Here is a 12,670-nt window from a genome sequence, read left to right on the forward strand (position 1 = left end):
AAGGCCATTTGTGTGCTCAAATAACCCGGTATTTGTGTTATATGTGCAGGTGTGTTAACAGCAGTCTGTGTGTGTTACCAGGGAGGAAGATCTCACTAAACAAGAACCTATTGTGCAGGAAACAGGGAGACCATTTAATGAGAACTATTCTGGAAAATATTTTAAGAAGTGAGAAGAGAACATTTCAACTGACAGAATATAAAAATTGTTATAAAATTTAAATATAAATAAGGAAAGGATATAAAAAAACAAAAGTCTGCAGATACCATACATCTACAGTTTTCCTTATAGTTGTAATCAGTGCATTTTTTGCAAAAAGTGAAAAAAGGAAGCTCTTTTTTTTGGCACAGTTCATCCCATATTTTTAATACAGATTTTGCAAGAAGATTTGCTGGCCAAAAAACAAGCACCATGTCAACGCCCGCCAAGACTGAAACAACCTCCAGGCCTGCGGCTGAATATTTGAGTGCAGGGGAAATTGTCTTTGCCAATTAGGCTTTTTCAGCAGAGGAAATCGCTTTGTGAACTTCAGGAAAAACACAAATTAGCCCACTTGTGTTTCCCAATCTAATTTGGATGGCTCTGGTAGAACTGAAGGAGGTGGTTAGGGCTGTCACTTATTCTTTCTTGCATGCTGATTTCCCACATGCATCCTGGAAGTTTTAATTTAATTTTCTTCAATTTTCCAAGTCAGTTACTAGAAGCACCTTTTTGGATGTTGAAGTTCAAAGTGGCTAATTCGTATTTTTTTAATTTATTTTATTTTGTCTGATTGACTCAAGCAATCAAAATTGGTAATGTTTCTGATTGTTTATGAATCCACAACCACACATGGGAAAGCTGTGAGTAAATAGGAAAAGATTATGGAAAATGTGCTACACTGATAACAACCCAAAAAATCTAAAAGCTTCCTAAGAAGAAATAGATGATTTTAAAGAAAATTCAGCCCCACCTCCTAGTGACATTCTTTACACCTTTGAAAATGTTTTATGGCTGTCATGATGTTTTTATCACTCTTCCATATAACCAACAAGTTGTTTGCACTCAGCAAAGAATTATATCAGACAGGTGCCAAATTCCTGCATCTTTCTAGCCAAAGTGTTAATCAGTCATTTTGTTTACTGTTGAGCAGTTTTTGCATTGAAATGTAACTAAATACATCAGATCAAGCAGAATTAAATTTACTGAATTTTTAACATCTCTGGAAAACATCTAATCATTCTATTGTGCACAGAAGAAGACTCTAGTAATTCTTTAAATGACGGCTTTTATCAAGGCTTTTCATGACTGCGATGAGAGCCACAAGCTTTTCTCAGAATTTCAGGAAATTACTTTGAATCCATTGGTAGGGCTGGACTGAATCTATGTATGCATATTTCTATGTAGAAACTGGATGTGTTTGTCCTCTAAAAGGCTTTTAGTAATAACTTGTTGTGAATCAGCGCTCAAGAAATAAACTGACAGAATCAAATCAAATTAAGGGAAACTGGGTCATTTATACTTGTTACTTTTTGCACATTCTTTTTTGAAAAAAGTGTGATTTTCAACAACTGCTGTAATTTTCTATTTAAATTTTAGTTATAGATCAACCGCAGGACTTTTATCTGCTAAATGCATTAAATTGCAATTGCCTTCCAGCATCAACTTTTATAAAACTACAACAGCAAAATAACATTATTTGCTAAGCTGTTATATTTTAAGTGCTGTAGTGACTACCCTGATGGGGAGTAATTTTAGTTGCCCTTACTTCAGTGTTAATGCGGACAATGTGCTCAACCCATATTTCCCACACAGGAAGGTTCTCTTTTTGCATCATTACAGCTTAGAGTCATCTGGTATATTTGCGCTGTGACTGTTTGCATCACTTTCAAGGTACCTTACATGAACCAACAGGCCCAGCAGATATATATCAAAATATATAGACTTTAACTAACCACTAAGAAAATATGGCTTTTTCTATTCTTTTACATTTCATTGGTCAATGCACAATCTAGGCTTTTAAAAAAACATCTTAGGATGTTAAGATCTAATTGAGACATTAATGAAAAATGGTTGAAAGAATAGAATTGGGCCGATAAATATAAAATGTCACTGGTGACTGCAGTGGTATATTAGTAAATAAGAAGAAAATGTATCAGTTTTTGTGACATGTCGTTTCTCAGAATGTCACTCTCTCTGATTATATACTATACTCTGTCCCTTAAACATTTAATGACAACATTCTGAACAGTTTACATTGTTTTTATTTGACAATCATTGTTTTGTTTTTTGTTCTTTTGCACGCAAAATGTCATTCTACAATTAACAAATTACTAGAGAATTTCATGCTAAAGTACTTAAACGTTTCATTACTGTTTCGTTGGAGCATGTACACATCCATACCCCAGCAGACTGGGCTTATCCAACCAATAAGGGGTTATAAAAAGGGTTTGTAAAGTTTTAGCAACTGCTGATGTCTTCTGCATAGTGTTCCATATGCAGCCAGTCTTCTTTTCTGCCTTTCCTCTGCTCTCATTTATGTACAAAATTGAAAGCTTTCTAGTTGTCTTTTGGAGTTGTTTATTTGTACAGAGGAGCGTTTGACCTCTTATTACCATGAGGGCGTTTGTTGGGCCTCTGAGGCCTTAACTGCTAACCTTCATCTTTGTTATCAAAGCTTTTCTTTGTGCAGATAAGCAGCAGCAGTAGTCAGCTCCACCTTCAATCCAACAGTGTGTATTTACCAAGAGTGTGTTGGACTCTCGTGTGGTGTGGGATTATGCTAATTTTTGTCCTTGGTGATAGAACAGTCTGACAAAGCATGCGTCTAGTTATCAAGAGAGGTAAACAATGAAGGAGGATAGAAGGGGGAAAGGAGCTGAGAAACAAGTGGAGAAAAAGTTGGATGAAGAGCTCTGTGAGGGATGATGGTAGGAACAGAGCAGACTCAGATTGATGGAGTGAGGTGGGGTAAGGGGAAATTGGGCGTGATCATGATGAGTCAGAAAGACAAATCGTGGCTGAGACAACCGATGGGACTGATTCATAAAGGATAGGAAGGTGCGGAAATTAGATAAGGAGCAGCTAACAGTTTGACTGCTCTGATAGTTATCCTGCGCATACAAAAAATTCTGGGTGAGGCTGGGGTTGGTTGAAGATCCTAGTAGACAGAAGTGCCACTTGTAGCTCACCCTCTTTCTAAAAATATTTCAATTCAAAATAGTTACAGGTGGCTCACTTTTAGTTTTCATTACCCACTATCTATCTCATTCCAAACAGCCAAACTTGACTTTCTTTAAATGGTAAAGTTTAGCAGCATGCCAAAAATTGAGTCCCTTAAACTTGATGTTGCATCTCTTTAAAAATAAATTAAACCATAAGACTTGCTCCAAAGTTCAGTGTGTCATTCTGATATCCCTGCCAACTGTTGGAGCTTATGGAAATTTGAAAGTGGAAACACTGTTGAACATCTTTTGTAGGATTCACAGATGTCATTTATTGCAGATCAAAATATATAAAATAATCTTAACCACAATGTATGCCTTTTAGTCGAAAAGATACATTTTGGCAGCAGATCCAAGAAAGACCAGCAGCAAATAACCCAAGCAGGCTGACAGAGAGCTGTTTGTTCACTGGGCCGCCATCTTACCACTTTGACTTATTGTACTGCTTGCTGTTGTTCATGTATTTTTATCTTTTAGTTGCTCCCTTTTTATGATATCAGTTTTATTAATTTATCTTTGTCCTATTTCTAACTCCTTTGTGCAGATTATGTTGTTTTTTATGTGCACTATGAATGAATAAAGGTTGTAAAATTCATCAAATGAAAATGGGTAGGTTAAAGATGCAAGGACTTGATTGCATACATCAACTTTGCATTATAACATTAAAGGATGCACAAAGTAGGCACTTAATAAAGTAGGCACTAAATAGACATAGAAAAAAAGAGACAAATCCATAAAGGTAGCCATTCTCACCCTGCACTGAACCTATTACCTTTTCAGCACTTCACTGCATCTTATATTTTTCTTTGTTTTGTGTTTCAAATTTTGATACAATTGAAATTAGATTGTTTGATTAACTTCATTGCCAGCTACCCTTGTTCTTTAGTCCTGCTTACCTCTGCTTGAAGGTGAAGAGCTGTTATGTTATCTTGGCCCTAAAACCCAAAGAAAGTTTTTTAAAATTTTAGAAGAATATATATTAATAATTTTTGAGGTTCTAGTATTAATGTAGCTTTAAAAAAAAAAAAAAAAAAAGTACTTTTTAATGGGGATAGAATCATGTTGACAGCATGGTGGCTTTATAATGAAACAATAGCCCCACCTAGTGGTACAATCAATTAAATACTATTATATTTTGTAGTTCAACATCTTGCTACACACTTTGTATCAGCTTGTTTAGATGACATTAAAACCTTTTTTTGTAAATTAAGTCAAAGCCAGTTTGTTTGCCATGTTTGCAAGAGTGATTTTTACAGGAAAAAGGTACTAAAGATAACACTGTGTACATGCAACTAATCCTGAAGGTGTTGGAAAAGTAAAAGTTTTTGTGGGAGGTTTTGAGACCACCTCTTTGGCAGAAGTCTTTTTTAAAACCTGATTAAAAAGGATCAGATTGTTAACATCAGAATATGTTTGTTTTTTCTTGAAGGCCCAGAAGAATGAGAGGGAATCGATCAGGCAGAAGTTGGCCCTGGGCAGTTTCTTCGATGATGGCCCGGGTATCTACACAAGCTGCAGCAAGAGCGGTAAACCCAGCCTGTCTTCACGGTGAGACCTTTGAGGTTGTAGCTACCAAATGAGCCATGTGATCGATGCATGGAAAACACAGAATCTTTTTAAAGAATTTACTGGTTCATGCCTCAAGACCTTGATTTTTTGAAATAGCAAATCAAATGAATCAAAAACACATAAATCTTAATTATTCAAATTCATTCTCATGGATGAATGAATAGAGTTAAGGGACTGAGGCTGCCTGCATGAGTAAGTTAGATCAACCTTCATAGCTCTCACTTCCTTAAAGACCCTAAATGCACACAAACACTCCTGCCACCTCAGACACTGAGCTTTACTGGTATCAAATCTCCCGTAAACACCAAAGTGCACTGTTTTTCTTGCTCTTTGAATCATGTGTATTCTTTACAACCGTTAGTGCTGACGAAAAAAGGAAAGTCATAACACTAGCCTAATGAAACGATAGTTTGTCCTTTGATTTAATAAGTCAGATATTACAGCCAAGAAAACTGTATAAATTGAAGTTGTCCTTAGAAACAACACTTGGCCACTTGGGTCCTGGGTAAATTGGACCTGCATGGATCTTTACCGTGTAATCAATGAGCCCCTGTTTATAATTACTGCAACGAATAAGCAGATTATTGATCAGCAGTTGAGTGGATCTGCCCCCTGCTGATATCCTGCCCTTCCATGACACAAAAGCTCACCCCCCTCTGGATTTGAGTGGATTGTATTGGACCTACTGGTGGCCTATTGGATCAATCTGCATTGGAGATAAACAGCAGTGATGATTAAAAACAGAAACCCTGTTTTAATTTTATCCACAGTCTGAACTTTGTTACCGCAAAACGAGCAGTTTCTGTTTTTTTGTTTTTCTTATGCGTATAGTGGATCACTCTTCACGCTAAATGCTTAATTGATGCAAAGAACTAAACTGAATTCATCAAACATTTTTTGTTTTTAATCATTCTCCTCTTTTTCTCTCTGTCCTTGTGTTCCCATCAGGCTGCAGAGTGGCATGAACCTACAAATCTGTTTTGTCAATGATAGCGGCAGTGACAAAGACAGCGATGCGGATGACAGCAAGACGGAAACTAGTCTGGACACACCTCTGTCCCCCATGGTACAAACTAATGCAAACTGTGTCTTTCTAAAGTACTCGTAACACTTAATCATGTCCACATATTATCACAATACAATCCAACATATCAATGTGTTCTATTGGGATTGTGGTGTTGCATATTTATGAATTAGCAGAAAAATGATATCTCTTTTTTTCTAAATGTTGCATTAAAAAAAAGTGAGAAGTGCGATTATATTCAGACCCCCAAGACAACACTTTGTAAAACTTCATTGATCTCATAGTGTAATTAAGGTCATTGTCCTGGTTTCCATCAAGGATTACCCTGGGTTTTTTTAAGCCATGTTGTCCAGAAAGCAGAATTATACATTTTTTTTTTAACACAGACCTTTTTTCAACATGTTTGCTCTGTTGCCTACATTGCATTCTGCAAGCACCATCCGACATCTTCAACATTTCTTCTTGCCACTCTTCAACAAAAGCCAGCTACATGGAGTGCATAGTTAATACAAAAGGAGCCATTTTTAACAGATTCCCCTAAATGAGATGTAGCTATCTTTCTCTTATTGCCTGCTGTACAAATGAATCATTTCATCCAGGTCATAGTCATTCCAAAAAAGTAAAAAAAAATAAAACATTTTGACCTGCAATGCCCTATGCTACCCTATGCCTGCCCTCAAGACTTCCTTTTCATGGGGAAAAGGCTAATATATATTGCAGGCCAACGGCAACCTCAAAGACTCTCCATTACTACGGGATGGACCTGTTTATTTGGTTTAATTTGCATGTTTTCTAAGCCATAACGAGGCTTTGTTAGGCTACTCCATTAAACTTGGAACTCAACACTGATCCAGACATTTTTTAATTGATAAAGCAAACCTCATAGGCCTACACAGGACAGATTAGACAGATAAAATTACACACAGATGGACTCTATTTACTTTCTAGGTAGGTTGAAAGGTCAGTGGTTGACTTTTTATTTAGGGGCATCAGATGGAAGTCAGTTTAGTATTTGCTTTTTATACATTTTTTTAGAGGCTATTTTCTTCTTGCTTCTTTACGTTAGTCTATCACATAAAATCCTGAAAGAACACATTCAAATGTTTCGTGGTAACATGACATAATATAGAGGACTACAGTAAGATGAGGAAATTGCTATGAAATGTGCCATCTACACTATGAAAGTAGCAACGTGACAAAGAGCTGTTTGTGTGAAATAAGGTTTAGATGGAGGGAGAATGTAGGGAATTAGATGAGAAAGTCATTATGAACCAGAGAGTTACTGACACTCAGGTTACGTTATGATTATGCTTACTAACATTTTTTTTTTTTTTTCAATTCTTGTTAACCAGATTAGACAAAAAGTAATTGCTGGTTGTTTGCTGAAACTGTGAATCATAATGTAGGTTATATTAACTTACTACTTTTTTTATCCCTTGCTTCTCCTCTCTTCCTCTGTAGTCCAAGCAGAGCTCGTCCTACTCAGACAGAGACACCACTGAGGATGACTCAGAGTCCCTGGAGGACATGGACTTTTTGAGTCGACAGAAGAAGCTGCAGCAGGAGGCAAAGCTAGCTCTGGCGATGGCCAAGCCTATGGCCAAGATGCAGGTGGAGGTGGAGAAACAGAACCGTAAAAAGTCACCAGTGGCGGACCTGGTCAGTAACAGACACATGAAGCTTTACAGTGATTTTAATTTTTTTTTAAAAATATCAGTATATGTTTTTTTTTCTAAAACTACTACTTAAAAACAGCTCAAATATAAGGACCTTTATATATTATTTTTATTTAAATATTTTTTTTTAAGTTAGATCAGAGATCTAACTTAAAAAAACAATTAGAACATATTTTATAAATACAGAGCACTCACACGTCTGCATCATATCAAATTTCCCCTCTAACTCCCATCCACAGCTTCACAAACATAAAGAATACAAAAGAATTTAAATCAGTAAAATAAAAATAACAGTAAAATGTTTTTAATTAACGCTAATCTAATCTTGTGTGTTTGTTCTACCTTATTTTCATATACCGGTATTTAAAAAACAAAATAGCTCACTTCTATCCTTTTCCAATATTTCCGGTGTTATTTTTGATTTGCGGCTACTTTTTTTTGCTGTTTTCTAACCTCTCCAGCTGTATTTATATTTGCAAGCTTGATCATTTCCTGATGGACATCATAACAATTCTTGCAAGTCAGTACTTGCATTCAGCTGCAGAGGTGCCAAATCGAAACAACGCAGTTTAAGATGGAGAATGTTTGGCAACCTCTATCCATAACAATGGTTAGAAGAATTGTTGCTTATTCTGGTCCACTTTTTTATGTGGAAAAATGTACTATGGTACGGTTTGAAAAGTCAATACATATTGCAATAAAAAACTCATATTATATTTATATTATAATATTTTCTTGATCAATTATAATTTGTTCACAGCCAGGAATGACGTTAAAGTATATGTATCTAAAAGAGATTCAGGGAAATACCCTAAGTTACTAAAAAAGTAGAATCTGTTATAATTACCATAACTAACACATAGGATGGTGATATATTCTGAATCATGCTTAACCACTTTTCTAAGCACTAATAAGGTAAATTTAACAAAGAGCTACCAATGGAAACATTCTTTAAGATATTATCTTATCAGATTTGGAAATATTCTTTTCCATGGAAAGTCCTTCATATTGAAACCCCTTTAAATTAAAGGAAGGAAGCCATCTTTTTTCCAGTCAGGATCCATGGTGTTAGACTTGGTGGAGCTGATCTTTATCACCCAAATATCCTGTCCATAAAGGTTATGAAGGGAAGGCTGAGAAGTTTGATTGCCCATTAGTTGCACAGAAGCACACCCTCTGCTCCTCCTTCTTATGGAGGGAATCCAGCCCTCCGGTGTGCCAGTCAGTCACAACTGTCCAAAGACATCCAGAGGTCTAAGGTACTCAGGGTGGATTTAATTTACCCCCAAAGCCTTCCCGTCATGGAGTTTTCTGACCACCTTTGTGACTTTGGCAGTGAATAAGTCTTGCTCTGAACAACCATCTTTGCTTCTGCCAGGGAAGGCATGTCGACCATTTAAGGTGATCCTCAAAATATTCCTTCCAATGTCTGACAATATCCTCAGTTACAGTCAGCAGCTACCCCTCCTGAGGAACTGGTTTATCAGACATGCTTTGAGGCAAATAGTCTTCAACCATGGTCTCTTCAATCTCTTTCCAGATCTGATTTTTTTTTTTGCCTCTTGGCCTCACAGTACTTGCTAGCTGCCTCAGGACTCCCACAAGCCAACAAGCCTAGATAGGAGTCCTTCTTCAGCTTGACAGTGTTCCTTACTTCTCGTCCCCACCATAAGGTTCAGGGGTTGCCGCCACAACAGGCACCGCAGACCTTAGAGCCGGTCAGCCACAGCAAGACTATATCCAAAGAATATGGTCCATTCAGACTCCATGTCCCAGCCTTCCCAGGTATCTGAGAGAAGCTCTCCAGGAGGTGGGAGTTGAATATGTTCCTGCCCAAGGCCTCCGCCAGACATTCCCAGTACCCATTTACAGTACCCTCTTACTCACTTAGACCTGCCCAGTCTTTCCAGCTTCCTCATCTTTCAGCATATTCAACTCATCTGTGGACAGCTCCAACCCTCTCTACACTTGTAGAGAGATATGTCTGCAAGGTTGATCATCGAATTCCTGGTTAGGGTGTCCTGGTGCCAAGTGCACTGATGAATATAATTATGTTTAAACATGGTGTTTATTATCGATCATCCATGACTTAAGCTGAGCTGAAGTGGGGGGAGATAAGCAAACCCATTGAATTTGAAATGTTACGAACGTTCTTACTATCAAATGCACCCTTTATAAATTGCTGTTGTTTAAGTCAAGTACACAGCTTAATCATTATCATCTGATTATCTTGATTAAAGGTTCCACCTGCTTTGATTAAAACTGTAGAGAGCTGTCGTGCTCAGATTTAATGTCTAAGTCTTGTTCATAGATCTTCGTGGTGATAAATTAGTCATTTCTTTTTGAAACACGTTTCTCAAAGGTATTGTAAAGGCTTTTTTAAAAGACCCACCCTCTCCACTTAAAAAATAATGCGAGTGCAAGAGGATGCACGAGCCCATTTCTCCTCTTGGATGCCCTGTTTAAAATGTGCTGTTCTCATAGCTCATACAAGCTTACTGTGTCCACATATAGCAGGGACTATATGGTGGACTTTATAGCAAACTCATTTAATATACCATTCAGACAGATGATCAGTGCTTATTGCTCCATTGGTTACGTATCACCTCCTTCACTCCCCGGTGCCTGCGCCATCTTTGTTCTTAGTCACCGCTGTCGGGTAGCGGCAGCCTATGTCGACAGCAGGCCGCTGTGACAGCAAATCCCATAATGCTTTGCGAGGAGAACTTTCCACGCAAAGCATTCGAGGATATATCTGCCTCTTCTGAAACCCTTCTTTTCTTCTCATACACTTCGTAGACACTTTTTCTCTTACGATCCAATGCCATTTTCATAGAACCGCGGTGAGAAAGGTGAGCTTCAATGACTGTATGAACTCGTAGCAAACCACACATATGCGGCCGAAAATGCGCATGCGTAGAATAAGGCGAGCCGTAGAACGGCCTTGCGTAAAATTATCACCAGAGTGATTGACAATTAGGACGACCACTTAATTAGATGATCCACCTGGAAATAAAAGATTGTCCTATATACCTTTAAGTAAATCATGTATAAACTCGTTTTTTTTTTTTTTGTATGGTTAGTAACACATTATTAGTAGTAGTTGTAGTAGTTTAAGTATTATTATTATTGTTATATATCAGAAAAGATAAATGAATAATTTCTAGATTTTTTTTTTTACTCTCATTCAGACAGATAATGGCTTATTTTGACTTAGATTTAAGTTTATTAGATAAGGAGCTCAAGCTAAATTCTGAATTGAATAATTTTATCAAACATTTTAAAACAAAATGTTTGTCAGTCTTAAGACTAAATGTTTTAAATGGTTACCCAAGTGTCATTTCTGTAAACAATAAAGCCACAATTACTGTGCTAGTTCTATTATTTCTTCCTCATTAAGCCCCATGTAGAGAAAGGAAGGTGTCTAGGAGTCTGCTTGTCATTATTTACCCTATCTTTCTCCCTCTGGAGTACATTTACCGAGAGACACCCAACACAATCTCCCATAGTGTCACTCTGGGGCACTCGATATTTCCTCAGCCAATTTACTTATTCAAAGGAGAGCAGGACAGCCTGACCAGGTCCATCTATAATTTATATGACGGGAAGCTTTGGTTCAGGTGTTCAGGGATATAGCTGTGCTCTGCAGTCAGAGGACATCACTGTCACATCAGAATGCGTCGCACAGTGCATGTTGAGCTGCTTTAAAACTGCAGCATCCAGTTATTTTACAGAAGCAGAGAGCTGTTAAACTCGTGCCTTAGGAGACATCTGAAGATAATGGACAGATCCGACAAATAAAAATAAAAGCATAGAAAATTCCTGCTAGTGTTTTGATTTGGGTTTTTTTTTTATGGAGAGCTGTCTTGGAGATTTTGTGGATGATTACATTACAAAAAAAGTTTTAGAAACCCACCTTCCTCTGGCATACAATCTTAATTTCCCAGATTGATTACAACAAACTTGGATTTTCCTACCTTCGTTTTGAGTGACAAACAATGAGATTGTCTACAACAGATTCAACTTGAACCCATGTGCTGAGAATGTGGGTTTTCCTAAAGCTCCAGAAAAAGACAATCTGTGATAGAAAATGAGAGAACATTGCAAATAAAAATCCTGAGTAAATCTTCTGACCCTTGGCTTCATTCAGAAATGAGCAAACTTCCTCAATCTAAAATAATTTTTTTTTACTTCCTGGTATCGAGTGCTTAAAAGGTGATTTTTTAATTAGAAGCATGATTAGGCCACCACAGAAACTAAAGCTTTGGTCAGGAGCTGAGTCAACCCAAATAGAGCGTTTCCCATAACTAACTTACTCTGGCCTCTGACATTACATTCATCTGATGACACCTTTCTAAACGTCATTTCAAGAAACTGAAACCAATACCTTGTGGCCTTTACAGTGGACTTAGCAGCGTTTAAGAAAGTGAAAGAGTTTTTTAAGAAATTCTTGCACGTTACACACTCTATTTGTGTTTTTGCCCAGACTGCAGGTGAAAGTGAGTGTTGAATAGAAAAAAAGATTTGAACGCGGTTTGGTGAGAGAGATGACAGCAACAGGGTTCACAAGCAAGAATTATATTCCAGTGTCTGCCTGAAATAATGCTGTCAGCCAAGAAAATCTTTATTCCATGAGTCCTTTCACTTTGGAGAGGACTCTGAAACCACCTCCCTTTGCTCTCTTGGTATACATTAAGTATAAAGCAAACAGGTTAAAAGTTATTTAATGTTCAATAGCAAAAATGATCAAAGAGATTATTTCAATTCCTGCCTTCGTTTGTTTTTTTTACTTATGTCACTTCTAATCTGAATTATTGTCCTTTTTTTAAACATATTTGCATTATTATTGTCTAAAGAAATCAATGTAAACGAAATTTACAGACCGTGTTTATTAATCTTTTTTTTGTCTGTTTTTACATCTACATCATTAATAAGTCAGACACTACTTTTATGTATTTTTATTTGCCATAATAATGACCATTTAAACCAGACAACACCTTCCACCCTCTGTAGCTGAGCAGCACTCTTAGTGAAAGACTTTTACACCCTGTTTGTAAAAAGGAGCGCTACCGCAGGTCATTCATCCCTGCTGCAACCAGACTCTACAATGCCACACTACAATAACTTGTGCAATGTATAATGTGCAGTTGCTATTTGATACCCTTTGCAATAACCAGTTTTTTAGAATTTATACCCAG

The 12,670-nt window shown here is 37.1% G+C and overlaps 1 protein-coding gene across 5 annotated transcripts in view; it reads left to right on the top strand.

The window, feature by feature from the left end:
* LOC107081925 (schwannomin-interacting protein 1) overlaps window positions 1–12,670 on the top strand; it is a 303,883-nt gene that overhangs the window by 287,155 nt on the left and 4,058 nt on the right. For all 5 annotated transcript variants that reach the window (XM_015370292.1, XM_015370294.1, XM_015370293.1 and 2 more), the window contains 3 exons: window positions 4,633–4,751; window positions 5,721–5,838; window positions 7,258–7,455. In XM_015370292.1, coding sequence (XP_015225778.1) covers window positions 4,633–4,751; window positions 5,721–5,838; window positions 7,258–7,455 — 435 coding nt within the window. The remainder of the gene's footprint in view (window positions 1–4,632; window positions 4,752–5,720; window positions 5,839–7,257; window positions 7,456–12,670) is intronic.

The sequence above is a fragment of the Cyprinodon variegatus genome, unplaced genomic scaffold (genome assembly GCF_000732505.1).
Source record: "Cyprinodon variegatus isolate N-32 unplaced genomic scaffold, C_variegatus-1.0 Scaffold44, whole genome shotgun sequence".
In the NCBI taxonomy this organism is placed as follows: Eukaryota; Metazoa; Chordata; class Actinopteri; order Cyprinodontiformes; family Cyprinodontidae; genus Cyprinodon; species Cyprinodon variegatus.